The sequence below is a fragment of the Leptonychotes weddellii genome, chromosome 2 (assembly GCF_054177405.1).
Source record: "Leptonychotes weddellii isolate Sample4059 chromosome 2, ASM5417740v2, whole genome shotgun sequence".
In the NCBI taxonomy this organism is placed as follows: domain Eukaryota; kingdom Metazoa; phylum Chordata; class Mammalia; order Carnivora; family Phocidae; genus Leptonychotes; species Leptonychotes weddellii.
Window position 1 is genome coordinate 109480506 of NC_138370.1, and position 22913 is coordinate 109503418.

Consider the following 22913-nt stretch of genomic DNA (forward strand, 5'->3'; position numbering starts at 1 on the left):
AAAATTGGAAATATTCTTTCTACTGTGGAAAGACCTAGTTGTTCAAAAAGACTCTCTGAGTAATTTGCTGCATTAGAAAAGGTCAAAGTTCTATATTTGTCCTTAACAGCATAACAAAGTTCTCTATTAAAATGTTAAAAAAATGGCGTTATTGATAGTTTTCCAAAAGTTTTATTCTTCTCAGTGATTTATATTCTGCTTCAGTTCCTTGATACCAATTAGATTATAGAGTGTCAAAGAATTTCTAACACATTCCTAATTTGGAGGCTTTATAGCAGTACTTTGGGAGCTAAAGAAAGCTTACTAGAGAAGTGAGGAAAAATGTATTAGTCAAATAAAGTCACCAAAAGTAAAAACACTACTAATAAAACCCATGTGAAAGTATGTAATGTCATGACCAGTTCTAGCACTATACAAAATTAAAAACTTGAAGTAAGGCAAATGACAACAATCCTGTCAGGGCACTAGTAAGCATTTTAGAACATAAAGATGTTACACCAATCATTAAAAAGTCTTAATCGTATTTTTACAAAGTTTTGGAGCTTCTAGCCAAATTAACAGATACAATTAAAATTTTGAAGATGCAGCATCATAGAATGTACAATGGTCATCACTTTGCAAAGAGTTTCAGACAGTTTTAATTATTCATCTTGCTACAAAGTTCACAGAACAGAAGTAAATCTGCTCTTTGTTTTTGTAAAAGTAATCACGTTCAGGCAATAACAGCCTGGTTCAAGTATATCTTTTCTCAGAGGTAAAATTCTGACTTGCAAAAATTTAAGGATTAGTTGGAGAATTGTGCTCTTGTGAATTTATTCTTGAACGTGTTAAAGTAATTCAGGGTCAACAACATTTTTAAACCCCCATGACATTTCTTAAAATCATCCTGGCTTTGTGCTTAAATATATAAATACAAACATTTTCAGCAGTTAACTGTGCAGGATGTGGGAAAATTTAGTGCAGGATGGATGCCACAAGCAAGGAATTCAGTGTGCTACCTACCTCCATTAGTGTTAATGACAGTTGTGTAGTTAATTCCCTTATCCTGCTCTTAATTTTCAACTTGACTGTGAGGTCTATTCCAAAGCATTTAATTTTTTTAACCCTACTCCAACCCCATGACAATTTTTACTTACCTCAGTGATGAAAGATTTGGCTGTAGCAGGATTCATAACAAGGATGGCTCGCCTAAGAGTGTCTCGATAGCGATTCAATTCCTCTATTCTCAAGGTGTCAAAGAGAGTGGTGATCATTTTACTGATGTTGTTTTCTACCTTCTGCAATGCAACATCCATTCCCTGCTGAGACACCTTGTCCAAAAACTCCTGTATTCCACGGATATCTAGGAACATCAAAAGTCCATCAAAATGTGAATTAGAGTGCAGAAGAGCGATAAAAGCTATTTTGCTCACACCAAAATGCAGTTTATTGTTCAACACTGTAGGGTATGTAAAACTACTAACTGAGTAGCTGATAGAACTCTCAAATATATTTTAGGCATAGCATGACTTAATGTGTTTACATAAAAAATGTAGGAATTATTATTCTTTAAATGAAGTTCTTTCTCTCCATTGAGCATTTTAAATTATCTCACCTCTATAAAATCTTAGGACAGAGTAGAGGGAAATAGTTGAGGAGGACTCTCACTTGTCTAAAATAAATGTGAGATAAAGAAAGTACATTTGTTATTTTGCTCAGCATTAAAGAGTGATATTAACTTTAGGTAAAATATGAATATTGTTAATGGCAGATGAACCTAAATCAAAATTACTAATGTTTCTCAAAACGGACAACAATACCACTAAAAGTTGACATTTACAATCTAAATAGAAAGGGTTTTAGAGCAGTTGTCTTCTAAGGGTTTTAAGTCACTTAGATCACAAATAAAATAGCCACGTTTTTGTCTATTTTATGATTACCACCTCCTTAGCTCAAATACGGTGAACTTGGTAAGAGAGAGTTTTCTTTTCAGGAGTATGGGAAATGTATTTTGTGTATAAAACCTGTTTTAGCAAAATATTCATTTTGCTAGTGAATATTAGCAATTCCAAATAAGCAAAGTTCTAAAAGATTATCAAATGAAAATGTGATGAGCACTGGGTATTATATGCAACTGATGACTTACTGAACTCTACATCCAAAACTAATGATGTACTATATCATTAGTACTATATCATATAACCAATGATATGTGGGCTAATTTGAATTTAAACTAAAAAAAAGAAAACTGTCTCTATTCCATATTTAAATAAAAAGGATAAAACCCAGTCTACATAAAGTGTTTACAGATTGTACTTTGATGTATATTTAAGTAACAATAAGTGTCTGAAGTGTTACAAATATTTCTTCCTAGTACCACATGGGCTGTTTATAGAAGGGATCTGAACATTGATAAATACGATTGGAAGATGTATCTGCCACAATATAATCTTAATATAGCAGATTTGCTTTTACTATACAACAAACCATATTTTTCTATATATATCCATGGCATAAAATGTTTAAAGGGAAAAACTGGTGAAAGATAAGAAGTAATAAGGATTACAGATTACTTATTATGAATGGACTACATCTCAAAACTCCCAATTGTACATAATTGCATGCATGTAAAATTTGCCTCTCGAGGGCAATAATGTTTTTCATTACATTACCAATTTAAAGCAATATATAAGCCCACAGAACAAGAAAACAAATAGCCACAAATTTGGAAGCTGATATTTGCTCACAATAAAAGTTTATATTTGCAGAGTTACAAATTAATAAAAAGAACTTTGCTTTCTTTTTATGACTGGTTTTATTTTAGTAAAAGGCGAAAGATATATACGATCTGAAGAGAAACCAGAGTATGACTGGTTTTATTTTAAAACAATTCTATAAATAGTATATGTTATCTAGTGAATATCAAACTCTTAAAATAAATAACTGTATGAAGTCTACCTTGTATTTCTTATTCCTAATTATATCATAAACCCAGGATGTCAAAATCATAGCAGCTTAAAAGAACAAAGCCTCATCTAGAGCAGAACAAGAGATGCAAAAGCAGGAATAATATATTAATAAGTAATTACGTACCCATTAAATACCCAAGTCACAAAGTACATGAGGTTATAAAATACTCAAGCATGGATTAAACAAAAGGTTAGATACAGGTAGACCTATAACAGGACTATGAACACACTCAACAGGTGTTCTTAAACTTTGGTATGAATCAGAATCATCTGGGAATCTTATTAAAAATACAGAAGGCTGGGCCCCACCCCAGAACCAATATGCTTTTCAAATTTGTGTCAGAGCAGATCCTTGATTTTGAATTGTAAGTAGTTGTTGTTTCTTTATACTGAAGCACTTAAATGGGCAGCTAAATATAAGACAAACAAAACAAGAAATATATTGAAATATATTTTGTGACCAAAGCTTAAGACTCCAGATCATTTATGTTCTAGGAAACCTTCTGTTCACAGATATAATATTCTGGTGCAATGTCATATCTTAACTTTAAGAAAAAGGAAAAGAATGTTCCACAAGGTATTTACTGAATACAGATACAATGCTGTGTGCAAGGAATACAACAGTGAATACCCTTCCCCACACTGAGATAGACAGTGAGCAAGTAAACTAATAAATACAAATCACACTAAGTGCTTGGAAGGAAACAGTAAGGGTGCTCTGGTAGATAATGACAGGGTGGCGAGGAGAATGTATTTTAGTTGTAATACTCCAGAGAGGTTTCTCTGGGAAACTGGTACTTAAACTGATCTAAAAGATGAGAAGTCATTATCCAGGCGAAGAAGTAGGAAGAGAAGATGACAGCACGGAAAATGCCCCAAGGCAGCAAAGAGATTGTGTTTGAAGAACCGAAAGGATTCCAGTGTGGGTGCAGTTCCGTTAGTGAGGTGAGAGTGCAATGAGGCGAACATGTATGGAGAGGGAGGGTCAGATTTTGTGGTTCCCGGCGAGACACAGAAAGAAGTTTTGATTTTATCCTAAGTACAATTTTAACCTACTGAAAATTTTAAGTGGAGCATCTAAGTGGATAACAAGCTATCCTTTTCTTCCTTAGTCTGGAATTGTGGTTATCACTGCCTAGATGATGTGATTGCAAAATTGTTTTTTGGTCTGTAAATGAGGAAATATTTATTTTATAGATGTCGTCAAAGATCAGATTAGTGAGAGTGTGCACATGGGTGCGTGTGTGCGCAAAATCCAGTGTAGGGTCTAACACATAGTTGTTGCTATTATTGTTAATAATAGTAGATAATCACTTGTTAAGAGACCACCCCTATCCACACCTATAGAGCATAATTGCCTAAAATTTACTGTTGGGTAGCTACCCAAAATAACAAGCATAACGTTTTAGACTCTTGGAATGCATAAATTAAATAATAATGGCTTTGCTTGTTTAAGAAAAACACTAAACACCCATGATATGTGGCAACTGGTAAGTTTAATATGAGAAGAATCTGAATCATGCTGTCTCTTAGCTGCTCTGTGGAAGAGTCATTAAAAGAGAGAGTAGACCTTTGGTTTTATTAATTCATGAACATAATTAACCATGACAGTTATTCAGTGACCTTATCTGTGTGTCTATTACTTGACAAGAAGTAAAAATAAAAGTCACAGAAACAAAAGTGACAAGACAGGGTGCCTAACTTCAAGGAGCTTCTAGGCCTGTGGGTATGACTAAGTACTATTTATTAATAACAGAAAGTTAAATAGCATTTCAGTTCAGTAATTCCAGTGATTATTCATTCTACTGACCAGATAATTTTATAACAGTGAAGGGTGGAAGCCTTATTAACTGAGTTATTAAACATAACATTAGGGAAAAAATGACTTTTTTTCCTGGGCACTACAAAAGAACTTGTGGTAGGCAGAATAGTGACCTTCCAAAGATGCCCAAATCCTAATCCCTGGAACCTGTGAGTAAGTTATTCAGCAAAGAGGAATTAATGCTCCTTTTTTTTTTTAAGATTTTATTTATTTATTTGAGAGAGAGATAGACAGAGATAGGGAGAAAAGAGCATGAGTGGGGAGGAGAGGGAGAAGCCGGCTTCCCGCTGAGCAGGGAACCTGATGCGGGGCTTGATCCCAGGATCCTGGGATCATGACCTGAGCCAAAGGCAGACGCCCAACCAACTGAGTCACCTAGGTGCCCCAGAATTAATGCTCCTGGTGGCATTAAAGTTGTTAATCACCTGACCTGAAGATGGGGAGATTTCTTGTATTATTAAGGGGGGGTCTAGTGATCACAGAGTCCTTAAAATTAGAAGAAAAAGACAGATGAGAGAGTCAAAGGGAGATCTGACTACTAAAGAATAAGTTGACTTTGGGAAAAATTCAGAGAGATGCAACATTGCCGGCTTTGATGAAGGGGAAACAGGAACTCCAGCAAAGAAATATAGATGGCCTCTAGAAGCAAGTAAAGGTGAGGAAGTTTCTCCCCAAGAACCTCCAGAGAGGAACACAGACTTGCTGATATCTTGATTTTAGCCCATTGAGATACCATGTCAGACTTCTGACCTCCAGAAGTGTCACATAATAATTTCTGGTGTTTAAGCCTCTAAATTTGTGGTCATTTGTTACAGCAGCAATAGAAAGCTAATATAGAAGTATACTTTAGTCCTTAGGTTGCTATTTTTCAAATTATGGTCCACTTAATTTATTTTTGGAATCATCTGGAGAACTTGTTGAAAAAGAAGTTTTTGAGCCCCACCCCATTCCAATAAAATAAAAACTCTCATGACAAAGACCAGAGATTTTTCTTAGCTGATGATCCTTAAGAAACCAGTTTGGGACCCAATGCTCCAATTTCTTAACCTTCTTTGTGTCACAGACTCCTTTGAAAAAGCCATGAAGATTATGGATTCTCCCTTTCCCCCATATATGTACATACCTGCATACTGCCTAGATTATGGTCTCTTAGTCTGATCTGCTTGATTTCCTTACAGGTAGTTATCAGAGAACCTGGATTAGCATATTGTTACTACTCTTAATGATTTTTTTCTACTCATGCTATACAGGAAGGTAAAGCATAGAGATGTTCACATGTTAACTAATAGTGTGTATTACACTTTATTTAAATAGAAGAAACTTTTAAATAAAAATATTAAGAAACATAATAAACCTTAATACTTCTCCCAATAACATGTCATTGGTTTCAGTTATTAATTAGTCTAACTCTAGCTGTCCTTCAGGTCTAAAGAAAACCCACTATGCTGTAGAAGACAGAGTTCCAGGGAAGTACACTCTGGAGATAGGATGGAAGAGCAGGAAATTTACTGGGGATAGCTCTCAGGAATAACACTTGTGCAGGAAAGGGAGCAAGAGTAGGCAGAGGGAGAGCCGTGGTGATGCTCAGCAGAGACCTGCCCAGACCCTGGGAAGTGTGATGCCCTCAGAGTTCTCCTACGTTAGGACCAGTGGGAGGAGAAACTTTATCATCCTGCATGGGCTTTGATTTGGTGGTTCTCTTCACCTGAGGGCAATTCCTGGGGAGGGTAGTCAGCTGCCAACACTCTCAGTGGATGGGGAAATAAATGCTTTAGTTTTGAAGGCGGGGTTGGATGGCACAGGACAGAATGCATCCAGGAATTTTCCTTGCATTTATTGTTTTGGTTTTCAAGGTAATTTGACCTTATAAGAAATTTGCTTTTATAAGTCACTGCACCTTTCTTTTTTGAAACAACTTTCTACTATGGAAAACACACTACGCTTGATGTCAGACAAATGGGTTTGGATCCTTAGTTTGATACCCACATGGCCCTGTGAGCTTGGAATTAATTTCATAGTTAATGTCTGCCGTTTTAAGTTCCCAGTGTTTCTTCTCCTTGATTTCAAATAACAAAACCTCATTTTTCACTTAAGAAACAAACCTGGACCCATCCCTTGTGTTCCACATTCTATGGCAATCTACACTCTATGCAGTCAGGTATCTCAGGACGGTCAGTTTGAGCTCACCATGTCCCTGGCCTAGGGGATAGTCACGGGATTCAAATGAGGACTGAAATTTGATATATGGATAATGAAACAAAAATGATCTCTCTTTTGTATCACAAGTTGTAATGATGTACTTTTGGGATTGCAAGAGCCAGTGTGTCTAGAGAGAAGCTGAGTGAAGCCAACATGTGAAGTAAAACAGAGGCTTTTTTTTCTTTTTGCTTACTTAGTTTGAAATGAGCTTCTATCCCTTTCAAGAGGAAGGCTATTGACTAATATAACATCTTTCTATAAACATCTGATAATTTGGTGATGAAGGTGAAACCACAGTTCCTATCCTTGAGGTACATCCAGTTGAGTAGAGCAAAGGACAGCTTAAACTGGTAATTATGTTTTAATGTGATTAATACCAATAAAAGAAATGGAAGCAAGGAATGGAGGCATAGGATAAGTAGCAACTAACCATACCTTATTGCTGAAAAAAAAAGTTTAATTACTGTAATTACTGGGTTGTTCTGATAAAAGGAAATAGGACTTGTGAAACATTAAAGCAAATTTCTAAGCAATGTGCATTTTCATTATCAAGACTTTATTAACCCAGTCAAAAGTCCCATTTGTTCTTAATTTTCTTCTGCTTTTTCTATGAAGAAATGAAAAAAGAAAATCTTAGTAAGGACTAAACGTTGATCTAGGTAACACCCTCAGAACTTGATATTCTAGCAATGATCAATTTCTCTGACATCTGACTTGTGACTTGTGTAACCTATTTAGACCACTTCCCACAACACTCCAAGAGGTACTGGCTGATTGAAGCTTAATTAATTAAGTAAGTAATTAATTTTATTTCTTTTTTTAAAGCTTTTATTTATTTAGAGAGAGAGTGCATGCATGAGCGGGGGGACGGGCAGAGGGAGAGGGAGAGAGAGAATCTCCAGCAGACTCCATGCTGAGCACAGAGCCCAGCGTGGTCTCCATTTCATGACCCTGAAATTGGGAGAGCTGAAATCAAGAGTCGGGTGCTTAACTGACTGAGCCACCCAGGCACCCCATGAAGCTTAATTATTTATTTTATTAAATTGTGTAAAATAATGACTTCATTATAATCACTAATGAAAGATTAAATTTAATCTATATTAAAAATGGTTTACATTAATGTATATTAGGATTGAAAAAATCCCAGGCTATATTAAAAACTAATGTATAAATACATTTCCAAACTGACCCCCAAACCAGTAGTATGATATCCTGTTGTTCATTTCGAACTAGTGGTCAGCATCCAAATAGATCCCTTTTAGAATCAACTCTCTGTTTACTATGTGTCAAGCACTTCGAAAGGTACTTAGAAGAGAAGTAAAAGTACTTAGAAGAACAAGGCAAAAACAATTGTTGCGCTCAAGGAGTTCACTCTCTAAAGCATCTGATGATAACACAGGCCCTATAGTAGATAGAGGAATCTTACTATACTACTCATTTTCCAAACTGTAGTTGCAATTTAACTAAATTTAGTGACATTCTCTGGAATCTATCAAACAGTATTCCTCACTCTGATCATTATGTTCAAATATCAAATTTAAAATATTGAATTTGGTAGGAAAAGAGGTTTGTCACTAAGTTTCAGTAAGTCTGATTTTTTTTTTTTTTTTTTTGGTCTACTCATCTCTCTCCCTCATTTGAGTAGATTAGGTGCATTTAATCGTTTTGATCACTTAATGCATTGAAGACCTCACTTGGAGCAAGAGATTAGCACTGCATTCAGCCAATCTTGGTATTTCTGAAATTACGACAGAATTCTGAGCTTTAAAATTAATATTTAGAATCTCATGACTTTCTTTTTACATAGAAAGGAATATGGCATGTTGCTGGATCCATGAGATCATTGAGCTGAATGGCTTTTCCCAACATACGAATTGCAAAGCATACTCTACAAAGTGCCTCATTTCCTGAGAAAATAAGTCTTTTCACCACTGAGTGATTTAAAAATTTTTGTTTAGAAGAACCCTTACTTCAAAAAGGATTTAAGTCTCCATTGAGTATTGCCTTGTCATTTGTGGTATATTTAGAAAATAAGGATAATATGCTGTATTAGATTTTGAGATGACACAGTCCAACAACAGTGGCCCATCACTAAAATTTTCTATTTGATGAGAACTTACTATTTTAGCATTAGATCATAGTGTTTTAGTATGAGAGTCATCTTTACAGTAATGCTGATCAATAAGGACATTTGACTAATGAACAGATCCAAAGTAGTACAATATATCATTTTTAACTACTTGACATAATACGGACTAATGCAAAGGAAATAGTTCAATAAGATGCTTGGATTAATTATACACTTATTGATGCACATTGAAGTAAATGAGAGAACTGAAAGTTGGAAAGTGGCCAAATGAGTAATAAACAGCTTTAAGACTGTCTAGAGAGATAGTTAATAAATATAGTCATTAGACATTTGAAAACACCCTCAGGGTAATTATAAACATTTGCAATCAATTAAGAGGAATGTGTCCATTTTACGGGCCTTGATTAAACCTACATCAAGATGCATGGAATAAACACTGTTATTCCATGGAATGCATTCATGAGGATGATCATTCAATGTTCATTTCAAAGGGGTTTACCATATGTCAATTTAATTGTAACAAAGGGTGATACATTGATGTACTTAATGGTAATGTGTAAGTATCTCAGGTCACTCGACTATGTATTGACCTTATAATTTGGAATCATTAAACCAGTGTTTTCAGAATGAGGGAGAGCCCATAAGTAACCCATTTGATAATCCATAGAGCTGAGTTTTTTTCTTTGCTTTTGTGCCTATGGGTGTCAAAAATGTATATTTTTATATATATAGACAAATATATATATTTAATTTAATCATTTCCATTTTAAGATATTTTATCAACACCTATTATGCCCTTTAAGGTCTCTGATTTTCAGAAATACTCAGTTTAACAAAGTATAGTAGAAATCTACATATGGCTAAAAATTCTGTTGTAAAAGAAAAAATACTATCCTGAAACTAAGGAGAATATCAGAAATTTTGGGAACATAAAATAAATTTAAACTAAACTAAAACAAAAACATACTCAAACTAGACTTTGAAAGTGTATGTTTTAAAAGCAATTTTAAATGTTGAATTACAAAGACAAGTATTTATAATTTATATATTTTATATAATTCAATTTAATAATAGTAAACTATTTAAAATTTAATTATCTAAAATAAAATAATCTAATTAATGTTTAAATAATTATTTTTCTTATAAGCAAGGTTTCCCTCAAACTGGAAAAAGAAGAATATGTGTCCACATATGCCTACACTTCACCCAGAGGTAATTCACCCATCACATAATTCAGGTTAGTGATTGAGAGCCCACCAAGTGCCTGGCCAATTTATTTGATTCAAGGATCAGCACAGGATCCAAACAGAGCCCAAGATTTGGTATATAGATAAATACCTATATGTATGATATTTGATATACAAACAAAGCAGGAAGAGGGTCTTTCTTTAGTATAATAATTCGTAAAGATATGCTTAGAGTCACCAATGTCATCTATCTTGCCTAAGAATGAAATCAATACATAAACTGAAGTAGAGATTAGGCTATGGTAAGAGGATGTCTAACAATTTTCAATAAGTACATGTATCTGTGTCATTACTGTAACAAGTTGCTTAGATCCCTGTCATCATATTATCCCTCCTTCATAACTTGATCTATCTAATAGATCTATCAATAGATCAAATCCAGTATTGGGCTGTGGGACCAATATTGTTTTAGGCAAAGGAAATTAAAGAACTCAAGTAGCTTATTCATTGAAAAGCACTTCAACCTTACCACTTATGTCACTCTGGTAAATCAGTTCTATTCAGTTCTCCCAGGTATGAAATTCAACTTTTCTCTCATCAATATTCTCAGAATAGAATCCTTCCTTTAAAGAAATATATCTGCTTTTATTCTACTTTAAGAATCACCTACTACTATTATAAATTTCTGGTTTCTGTATATTGTCAGTTCCTTGATTCTGGAATCTAGCCATTGGCTAGTACATTCAACTAATTCCTTGTATAGACCTCTGGGATAGCGAGTCTACCTGGACTACTCCCAGTTGCTTTTAATGAGCCTTCTTCAATATCATATTCCACCTCTTTGACCAAACTTCCTCTTGGAGATTTGGTTGAAATCAAAACAAATTGAAGATGAAAAATTGGAGGGGTAAGGCAATATGATGAATGATACAATAAAGATTTATTTAAAAAAATTATTAAAAAAACAAAAAGTACCAGTGTGTAATTTTGTTTTGTTTTGTTTTGCTAAAAAGAGACAGAGGTTTTACTCCTCTCTCTAAGGCAATAAGATAGCATGAGGCTTAATGAATAATCAGTAAATGTATCAGATCATATACAGAGATACTGAAAAACTAGAGAGATAGGAATAAAGACATTTAGAAAAGTGAAATCTTTGAAAAGCACAACACATTGAAAATGGGAAATTGCCCATGTTGAAAATGGTACTTAGGGAGGAGAAGACTAAGGAGAGTTCAGGGAGCATAACAATTTTCTTCACTTACTGATAAGTGATTTTAAGCAAAATGATTATTATTTTATATTATTCCAGAAAATAGATCACTTTGTCCAATATTGGTATTTTAAGTTTCATATCAAGAAAACCTTTCTGACAACTAGAAACACCCAGTGTCCAAATGTGAAGTAAGCTCCTTCAAAATATAATAAGTTCTCTCTCCCTCGGAATATTCTGGAAGGGGAAACAATGCTAACAATTAAAGATACTGAAAGAAAAGGTCTGCTGAAATTTGTTTCCAAATGCCTCCTTGAGGAACAAAGCTGGCTGCATACCTTGCAACAATGCTGATTCCAGGAGTCTGTGATGGGACTCAGGTATTATGATATTAAAAAGCTCTTCTATTCATTCTGCTCTATTACCAAATTTGGGTTCTAGGAATCCACTACATTCAATTCTAAATGATTTTTTTCTATGAATCTACAATCTCTGAATGATGATTCAATTGTGCTATTAGTTAGCTAGTTTATTTATTTATTTATTTATAGACAGGGAGGGGGAGGAGCAGAGAGAGAGGGAGAGAATCTTAGGTGGGTTCCATGCCCAGTGCAGGGCCTGACTCAGGGATGGATCTCACAACCCTGAGATCATGACCAGAGCCAAAATCAAGAGTTAGACTCTTAACCAACTGAGCCACCCAGGAACCCTCAATTATTTAGTTTAAAACTATGATAGGCAAATTGATTTTTGCCCCTTTTTCTTTCCTTTACATATCTTTCTCTTATATGAATTGTTTGCACAAGCCTTTTGCCCATTTTTAATTATATATTTTTGTTGGTCTCATATTGTTGCACTGTAGGAATCATTTTTCTTTTTAATTCTCTGAGCTTTCTACATGTCCTATGTATTTATATAAGCCTCTCGGATATATGTCCTGGGCTATATTCCCCAGCTTGTAATTTGCCTACTTCTTTTCTTTTTTTTTTTTTTAAAGATTTTATTTATTTATTTGAGAGAGAGAGAATGAGAGAGAGCACATGAGAGTGGGGAGGGTCAGAGGGAGAAGCAGACTCCCTGCCGAGCAGGGAGCCCGATGCGGGACTCAATCCAGGGACTCCAGGATCATGACCTGAGCCGAAGGCAGCCGCTTAACCAACTGAGCCACCCAGGCGCCCTTGCCTACTTATTTTCTTAATGGTGTCCGTTAATGAGTAGATATTATGAATTTTGATGAAGTCCAAATTATTATTTTAGATTCATTTTTGATGTGTCTAAGAACTCTCTGCATATCCCAGAGTCACAAGAATATTATCTTATGTTTTCTTCTAGCTTTTAGTTTAGGTTTATGATTAATCTTGAACTAAATTTTGTATATGTGAGATAGGAGTCAAGGTTTTTTATTATTTTCTTTTCCTTCTTTTCTTCTCTTTTTATATACATGTCCAGTTGTTTCATTACTGTTGGTTAAGAGCACTTCTCCACTGAATTGACTTGGCATGTTGATCAATAACAAATTGACTGTGTACAAATGAGTAGACTTCTGAACCCTAATGTGATCTATTTGTCAATCTTAAGCCAATATTAAATGAGATTTGAAATCAGGTAAAGCATTTAATCCAGTTTTATTATTTTTCAATATTGTGGCTATATGATATTTTTAGATATCCATATAAATTTTGGAATCAGCTTATTAATTTCCTCAAAAGAGCTTACAAATTTTTGATTAGAATTACATTGAATCTATAAATTAATTTATTGAGAATAGACATCTTAATGATATTATATATATCATTCTCTTGATATATATTCTCTTGGTCAAATTTTGTAGTTTCCAGTATAAATGTACTGCAATATTTTGTAGATTTCTCCTGAGGCACTCTATGTTTTCACATTTTTGTTTATTTCACTTTCCAATTTTTTACTGCTATTATAATATATAATTATTTTCAAATATTTATCTTTTAGTCTGTAAACTTGCTAAATTAACTTAAAATTTTTGTACGATTTTTTTTGAGATTTCATAGGATTCTCTATGCATCTAATTGTGTATTGACAAAAAGAAATTTTTATTTCTTCCTCTCCAAACTATATGACTATTCATTTTTAGTTCTTGCTTTATTTCCATGGTTGGGACTTCCAGTACATTTTCTTTTTTTTTTTTTTGAGGAAGTTCTGTAGTGATATCTTTTCTTTTATTTCTGATACTGGTAAATTTTGTTTTTTTTTTTAATAACAATTTGTTTCACTAGGAATTTTTCAATTTTATTAATCTCTACAAAGAATTAATAATTTTATTAAAAATTTTTTTAAGTAATCTTTCTACCCAACATGGGGCTTGAACTCATGACCCTGAGATCAAGAATCACATGCTCTACCAATTGAACCAGTTAGGTACCCCCAAAATTAATAAATTTAGACTCTCTTAGTTTTCTTTATTGTTTATTAATTCTCTATTTCATTAATTTTACCCTTAATTAATTATTTTATTTATTCTACTTAGGGTTTAATACAGTCTTATTTTGCTATATTCTAAAGGTGGACATTTAGTTGCTTGCTATTTAAGCCTTTCCATTGGTTTGTTATTTTATTTTATTTTATTTTGTAATTTTATTTTATTTTTGTAGTTATTGTGCTTGGGGCTCAGTGGGTTGATGCCTTTCCTAAGTATGACACTTCATTCTCTGTCTCCAGACCAACCTGGGTGCCTGCCTGGCTTAAATGGAGCTTAAGGGAGTTGGACTTATATTTGTTTCCCACCTCCTGGAGTCTCTTGTTGGACTGACATGATTCTGAAACATAAGGATAATGAACACATGGTGAGTACACTGTTTGTCAAGTCCTCCTATATGGCCATTGCAGGATAAAGTGGGGGGACATAACTGGTCTCCATAAGTTTTATAAAAATGTCCTGTCTTTTTGCACCTGAACATTCCTGATAAAAGGTCTGAGTGCAAACAGAAATCAATGAAGAAAAAAATGAAGTTACAGTTATTGGAATGGGACACACCATATTTCTGGAACTGGAGAAAGAGCAACACCTCCAACACAGGGAAGGGAAATCCTTAGGCCCCCTAAGATAGAATGGATGTACATGAATGACTTTTGTCTTTCAAAATAACTCTTGGAGTTCTCTTCGTGAAAGGAAATACCCTGGTGCAGACCTTTCAAATTGATATAAAGGCCTTAAATTTAACTGACTGCTGGATCTGCTATTCCTCATCAGAGAGGGCTATACTCAGGATTTGATCATCATTCCCTTAATCTTATCAAAAAGACTACTGGAAACAGCAGGAGATGCACTCCTCCTGCAAAACACCTATCTCTCCAAATACCTTCTCTGCCTCTATTTTCATTCATTACATGGAGCGGTAAGAAAATCACCAGATGATGCCATAGAACAGAGGTTAGTAAACAATTTCTTAAAGGACCATGGTGTCATATTTTAGGCTTATGGGTTATATTGTTTCTACTGCAACTGCTCAACTCTGATATTGTAGCTCAAAAGCAGACACAGACAACAGGCAAACAAATGAACATGCTGTGTTCCAGTGAAACTTTATTTACAAAAAGAAATTTCAGGCCCAACAGTAGGTTGCTAACCCTTGAAACAAACACTAAAGACAGATTGTATTGACTGACCTCAGGCTGTCTCTCCTAAACAAGAGCTGGATTCATATATCCTATATGAATTGAGAACTCTTAGAAATACCAGAAGTCATATTGAAGGACCTATTGATGTATGTCTCACTCAGGGGATCCCAGCAATGCAACCAACCCTTCCCTTCACTCTTTCCTAACCTCGATCTCTCCAACCCCCCTCCCACACCAGGGACATCATGTGCATTTCCAGAACTGTAGTTCTTGTGTGAAGGTTACCTCCTTTCTGAAGACAAGAGTCACACATTAGGGGTGGCTTTGAGACCTTAAAGTGTTTAAGTAAACACTAGCAGCAGATAATGTAGTACTTAACTGAGATCTCTCTAAAGTGAGGCTTACCCTAATTAATTTGGGAGAGCCACAGGGAGCCATATCTACTTGTTACTGATATGTGTCCTATAGATAGTCTTCCCCATGATAAGAGTCATCCAATTAGAATTTTTTCCCATGAATTTCACTAAAGTGATTGATGGTACCACTTCAGCCTTGGAAGTCATTCAGGTCAGCCTCAACTCACTGGCCAAGGTTGTTCTAGATGACAGAATTTCTCCTTGTGAGACAGGCAGAATCTTTGCAATTACAAATAAATCTTATTGTACCTGGATCAATGCCTCTGGCCAAGTAAAAAGGTTTATGCAGAAATTTAAGGAGGAAACTCTCTGACTTTTTAAAGTAGACTCTTGGGGCGCCTGGGTGGCTCAGCCGGTTGAGCGTCTGCCTTCGGCTCAGGTCATGATCCCAAGGTCCTGGTATCGAGCACCGCATCACGCTGCCAGCTTGGCGGGGGGCCTGCTTCTTCCCCTCCCTCTGCTGCTCTCCTTGCTTGTGCTCTCTCACTCTCTCTCGCTCTATCTCTCAAATAAATAAATAAATAAATAAATAAATAAATAAATAAAATCTTTAATTAAAAAAATAAAGTAGACTCTTGATAGTTTATGGGATTTATTCAGCTTGCTGAGTCCAGGACCCTGATGGGCATGGTTGAGATCAATCTTGCTCATTAAAAATCTTATTTATAGTTTCTTTAAATAAATGCAGAGGAGACAAATTGAATAGATCTGATCCTACCTCCTGTCAATAAGATTAACCAGAGTGGTTTTAGGACTGGCATAAACATAGGGAAATTTGCTAGAAGCCAACAATATTGTACAAACAAACAAAAAATCTTTTGGGGAGACAATTCTCCATAGATTTTGCGTCTTATTTCATATTATGCAAGCAGAAACTCTCCCTAGATAAGAGAGACTTATTTACAATGAAGATAATGTCTTTTTCTGGACATATGCCAAGCAGGTTTACTTAGAAGCCCATCATAAAAGACAGAGATTCCCTAAGCCAGGATTCCTTAGCTGTCACACGAGCCCACTGCATGTACAGCATCCACCAGAGTGGCTACACATAGTCTTGTAAGACAGGAGGTCAAGAGGAAACAACATTAATATGAGGTTCACGCTGCTTGCTGTACCATGAGTATTAAAGTCCTCTATCTGTCTAAAGAAGTAGAATGTTTTCTGCCAGTATCTATGAAATTGATGCAAGCTAACTTAGCTTGCAAGTAGGGTAAAATCTCAGACCCTTCATAGCTCTTGACAATATTATATCACAACTCCCAGCTGTAAGAGAGCCAAAAAATGTAGTTTTTCAATGGGAGGTATTGGTCTCTCAAATGAACTTCGCATTTTGTTGGCAAATTGAAAAGCAAGAATGGTTATTCTGCAGGAAGGCAGCTGTTTGTGCCAGTGGGTCAGCCTACTTTGGCCCAATGACTGTCCTGTTTCCATACCTCCAATGATAGCCAAATCTTCTTGAATTGATATACAGTACTTTTCTTTGAAAATCTTAATATGGTGAAGATCTGCAGGCTTGACATCATGACAAGATGATTCTATGTATTTCATTTGTAAACTCATTTTTTAAAAATTTTACAGTTGTCAGGAATTAATTTTATTCTTATGTCTATAGAGTCAAAATAGTGGTGAAAAACGAGAACTATGGAAATGACTATCAGTGTTTGAATTCGTGCTTCTCAGCTTAATCCATTCCTTAATGAAAGCAATTCCTGATAACCAAGATAAAAGTCAAGTATAATTCCAATGTTTGAACTTAAAATGATGACATCGATGAATGGATATGTAAATACATGTAGCCCTCTTCAAGGTAGAAGGTATTTGGATAGCTTGATGTTTATTTTGGACTCTAGCCCAGTTCTTTACTAGGAAGATTTATTGTGAGCATCAAAGGGAAATTTTCTTTTATTAAACAAGAGTATTACTGGAAATAATTTTAAGGATATGAGCAGGGTAGTTTTTCATGAATTATTAAATTAAAAAGTAAGTCAAAAGCAAGTTTATCATCAAAGTAAAAGAACATATTATTATTATTATTATTCCTAAAACAAATCCTGCTTCTAACAGAGGACTCCAGTCATGCACTGTGATTACAGCATCTTATTTACTTATTAAACAGAGGAAAAAAGAATAAGGAATTTCAAATGTATGTAAATGATTTTCTATGACTATGAATTTAGTGTACATTTTCAAAAACACTTGCCTCATCAATAATAAAAATGTATTCTCTTATAAGAATTTCCTAGCTGTAAACTATGTAGGACTTGGAAACAAGATAACAAGGGATTTTTTTTCCTCATGGATGTATATAATGAAAAAGTAAAATTCTCATTTTAATGTTGTGAAAACTTTCATCAAAAATCACTTTTCTGTTCTTTATTTTACTGGACTACTTTGGTAAGACTAACTAAAAAATGTTTTCCCCATCTTAAAGAAAGGGTTACAGTTTAAAAATTCATTATTTCAAGTTATATTTGAGCAGAGATCATAAGAATGCCAGTTAAGGTAATAAAAACCATAGATAATATGATGGAAAGAAAACTGACAAAGGCATATTCCACATATTGATTCCAGAGGTAGAGTCTACTACATTCACTAAATAATCCTATCAGCAAATTTCAAATTTGCGTTCAACCCTTACTTTTACTGATGAGCCAATTATTTTTTCGTTTCTGTTTAATTTTATTCATTTCAGTCTCTTGGTCTTTGTTCTGTGATCCCTAAATAATATGAATTAAGTAACAAAAATAAGGATTTCCGTCCTGGAGACAAGTGTGCTTCTGGAGAGGGCCACAGACTTCTGGCTGAAATTTCCCTGTCAAGTTCAATCTACTCTGGCTGCCAAAACCCCATGCGACCTTTGAATATTTAGGGATAAATGTAACTGCCACTTGGTCTCCCTCCGTGGGATCCCACAGGGGCTCCTATTCGTTGCTTTCCAGATTTCTGCCAACCTGTTTGTGCTCAGTTCTATTGATGCCACTTTCTGGCTCGCTCTTGTGTAACTGTTCTCTAGTATTGTTCACAATGCTGGGTAGATTATGACAAGAAAACCATTATTTTTAAATGTTTATTTATTTGCTAAGAAAAAATTGGTTGTACTACAGAGGGTGAAGTCTTCGTGATTTTTTGAAATAAAAAAATAAAAACTAGACCCATCCATCCTGAATGGAAAACATTTTTCTGAGACTCCTTTTTAAGGCAAATCTCTAAAGAAACATGTTTCAAAATATATATCTTCATGAAGACCTGCTAATTTTCTCTCATTTTATTATATCCATCTCTATTCCCCCTAATGACAAAAATTGGAGAGACTAAATTTGAACATCTTTGGGATCAGTCAGTTAGAAAATAGATTTGTTCAGGAAAAAATAAACTATAGTTGTCATTTTTGTTCACTTTTCTTAATGTAACACAAGTAAAAATACTGAGACAAAGTATCTTCTCAAATTATAGTAAATTTAGGGCAAATGCTTTGTGTTTTATCTTGGGGAGTTAAATAAATTAAGTGTCTTCATACTACTCAGAATTTTTGTGAAATTTCATATTGCAGACAAAATGCCATGCTAACTATAAAGTAATATAAACCGTTACTCCCAAAGAGTGTAAGGATGTAAGGAAATAGGTCAGGTTTTTTTTTTGAACCAATAAATATAAATAGGCATCTATTTTCAGTGTTCCAGGATCTGTCCAAAACAGTGTTTTATTATTCTATAAAGATACAAATGTTTTTGAAAAGGGAGAAAGACGGTATTGTCTTGGACTTCTCATTATTTGAAAAATCAAGACATATTGGAATCAAATTCCCTTTAGAAACATTTATAAACTGAGCATTAGGGACAGGTATTTATTTTTTAATTTGACTTCAAAGTGATTTAATACAAACGACTGAACTTGAACTCAGTAAAACTTTTTGTTTTTGCTGCTAGATTTGTAAGATTATGACAGAACAAGAAAATCACAGTTAACAATGAGTAAGCTCCTTGAAGTTTTTTAAGATTTAATGAAGTTGCTTGCCATGCAAATATCAGCTTACAAAACTCACACAAATCACAAACACTTACCGTATTCACTATCATAGAATATAATGAATTTCTGCCAGGCATATTCTGTGACCACTCTCAGGATAACATCATTTAAGTAGACAGGTGGGCGAACAGAGAGAGTGTAGTCATCATTCCTGTTGCTCCGGGTGAGTCCACAGCCACTCCTTGGGGTCCCAGCTGTTGAGCGTTGTATGAAGAGGTGGGGGATATGCATGGCATCTGCCAGAGACTGGAGGGACCCTGCTGACGTGCAGCCAATGGAGCTGACCAGGGCCAAGATGCCTTGATTCATAAGTTCACAGGCTGCAAGAAAGCACAGTAATATTCAAATGTCAATGGGTTTCATATAACTTCTCTTTTGGAGGAACAGTGAAAAAAGCTTATGGGGTTATTACACAACTACGGATTTTTTTTTTTTTTTAAATGAACATTCTCCATGAAGAAATCCTCAAATTACAAAATGCTACTGGAATTCAGCTAACGAACTCTGCCCTTATTAGCTATTTGACCTTGTGCAAATTACTTAGCTTCTCGTGGTCTCAGTCTCATCATCTGCAAAGAGGGTAAACAGCATGAATCTTGCAGGATTATTGCTAGGATTGGAGATAATTCAGTGTCTGTTATTTGCCTTTCACATGATAGGCAGTTAATTAGTGACAGCTATACTTTTATAATGATCAATGTATAAATTCAGAGAAAAGACAATTCCTCACTGAGTACGTAATACAAGGTTTTCAAAAAGCAGATAATATGTAAATCGGTGAATGAATAAAAGGAAGATGAAAGGCTTAAGTAAGGAATTTCTGGCTACAGAAAACAGAGCCATTCTGGTATCTAAAGTTTAATGACACTTTGTCTCTCTCATTAAACTGGAAAAATGAAAATGTTTTTGTTCTTTTCCTTGGCAGTCAGAAAACTCATGGTCAAACCAAATACTAAGTTTCAACAATTATCTCATTCTGGTTTCTGGTTGAACAATTTCTAATCCTTATTATATGATTTATTATCTGTGTTTTAATTTCATTTTAACTATTCTGGGTATGCATATATGTTTACTTCAAAATATATTTAAAACTGGGTCAAATACAAATTATAAGTACATATAAAGACACAGCATATATAGAAAAATAGAGTTAATAAGTCTTAACTTTCTCTCTCTTTTTTTAAAGTAATCTCTATGTCCAATGTGGGGTGTGAACTCACAACCCTGAAATCAAGGGTCGCATACTCTATTAACTGAGCTAGCAAGGTGCCCTTTTTTTTTTTTAGCCTTTTGATTTTTAAAATTTTAATTAATTAATTTATTTTTTAAAGTAAGTTCTAAGCCCAATGTTGGGCTTGAACTCACAACCCTGAGATCAAGGGTAGCATGCTCTACTGACTGAGCCAGCCAGGCTCCCCCTAATAAGTCTTAACTCTTAGTAAGTCTTAATAAGAGTTAAGATATCTGAGCAATCTCAGAGTGCCAATCTTTGAAGGCAAGAGGTTAGAAATAAAATCAAAAGTAAATTCAGATGGAATCAAGGTAAAATAAATATTATTTGAGAAGGCCCATTATTATAATTGGTCCAGGCATTATTCTAGATTTTAGGCACTGTAGGTATAATATTCTCAATATTTATACATTATTATAATCTGTTTTGCAGAGTTTTTAAAAAAAATCAAAGAAAAACTTAGATGAGAAGTACCTCCATGTAATTAATTGGCCAGTTAATGAAGGCTGACAAAGTGCAAGCTTGGAAGTACTATATTAACGACATGCACATAAACACCAAATAAATTTATTATGATTAATTTTAAGCCAACCAGTACATACAAAATAAATTAATAACTATCAGGGACTTTATTTTTAAGCATAAGACAGGTTATATGATTTCAAATGAATTTGAAAGGTAGCATCAAGGATGAATGCTTCTTAGGCCATAACAGATTGAGGTTGAAGTTTCAGTAAAAATCATAGAACCTACTCATGTTTGTGAATTCAACATTTATAAAAGCAATATGAATTTCCAGTTACAATGGATTTAGGCAAAAACACTGGTCAAAAGTTTGCTTCCTCACTGTAGGAAAGAAGACCATTACTGATTTATTAAGCAAATAGGTATTCACTTTTTAAAAAAGATTTTGTCTAAAAATTTGGCTCATTTAGCATTTAAAATCAAAATATGGAGAATAGCTTAAGGTATACACAACTGAATTCCATGTTTAGATTACACTAATTTAAGATGATCAAATAAATACAACAGTTTACATTAATCTATCACAAAAGTTATAAAGTTGTAAGTATAGAAATTGAGATGAGAAAATTCAGTTTAAGTATTATATGTTGTCACATATGAAAATTGTCTATTTTAATCTTCATATTTAAAAAGAAAAACTCTTGAGTCATATATAAATCATTATTTATCATATAATTTTGCTTTAGTACATAATCTGTGATTTCTTCAAACCAACAATGTTACTTCCTATTAACCTCTGTTAGTGAGAACACAAACTAAGCAAGCACTAGAAACAATTGCTATTATTATATAAGCAAATGTATTACTTTTAGATTATTTACTATTTGGTATTATCTATCTTGTTAAATATATAAGGAAGGATGACTGAAAACTCTCTATAAAATAAAAATAGGAATCCTCAGAAATTGCAATCAGAAAACCATATAATATTAAATCTGAAAGGTAATTTAGAAATCAAGTAGTCCATTTTCAACTTTTTGAGGAACATCCATACTGTTTTCCAGAGTGGCTGCACCAGCTTGCATTCCCACCAACAGTGTAGGAGGGTTCCCCTTTCTCCGCATCCCCGCCAACGTCTGTCGTTTCCTGACTTGTTAATTTTAGCCATTCTGACTGGTGTGAGGTGGTATCTCATTGAGGTTTTGATTTGGATTTCCCTGATGCCGAGTGATGTTGAGCACTTTTTCATGTGTCTGTTGGCCATTTGGATATCTTCTTTGGAAAAATGTCTGTTCATATCTTCTGCCCATTTCTTGATTGGATTATTGTGGGAATGCAAGCTGGTGCAGCCACTCTGGAAAACAGTCTGGAGGTTCCTCAAAAAAGTTGAAAATAGAGCTACCCTACGACCCAGCAATTGCACTACTGGGTATTTACCCCAAAGATACAAATGTAGGGATCTGAAGGGGTATGGGCAGCCTGATGTTCATAACAGCAATGTCCACAATAGCCAAACTATGGAAAGAGCCAAGATGTCCATTGACAGATGAATAGATAAAGATGTGGAATATATATATACAATGGAATATTATGCAGCCATCAAAAGGATGAAATCTTGCCATTTGCAACGAAGTGGATGGAACTGGAGGGTATTGTGCTAAGTGAAATAAGTCAATCAGAGAAAGACATGTATCATATGATTTCACTGATATGAGGAATTCTTAAT

The 22913-nt window shown here is 34.4% G+C and overlaps 1 protein-coding gene across 1 annotated transcript in view; it reads right to left on the minus strand.

Annotated features, from left to right (window-relative positions):
* The window catches only part of GRID2 (glutamate ionotropic receptor delta type subunit 2), a 1321579-nt gene that overhangs the window by 577778 nt on the left and 720888 nt on the right, over positions 1–22913 (minus strand). Inside the window, exons 3-4 of the mRNA XM_081813135.1 lie at positions 19527–19811; positions 1137–1342 (exon numbers count right to left, since the gene is read on the minus strand). Of these exons, the coding sequence (XP_081669261.1) occupies positions 1137–1342; positions 19527–19811 (491 nt within the window). The remainder of the gene's footprint in view (positions 1–1136; positions 1343–19526; positions 19812–22913) is intronic.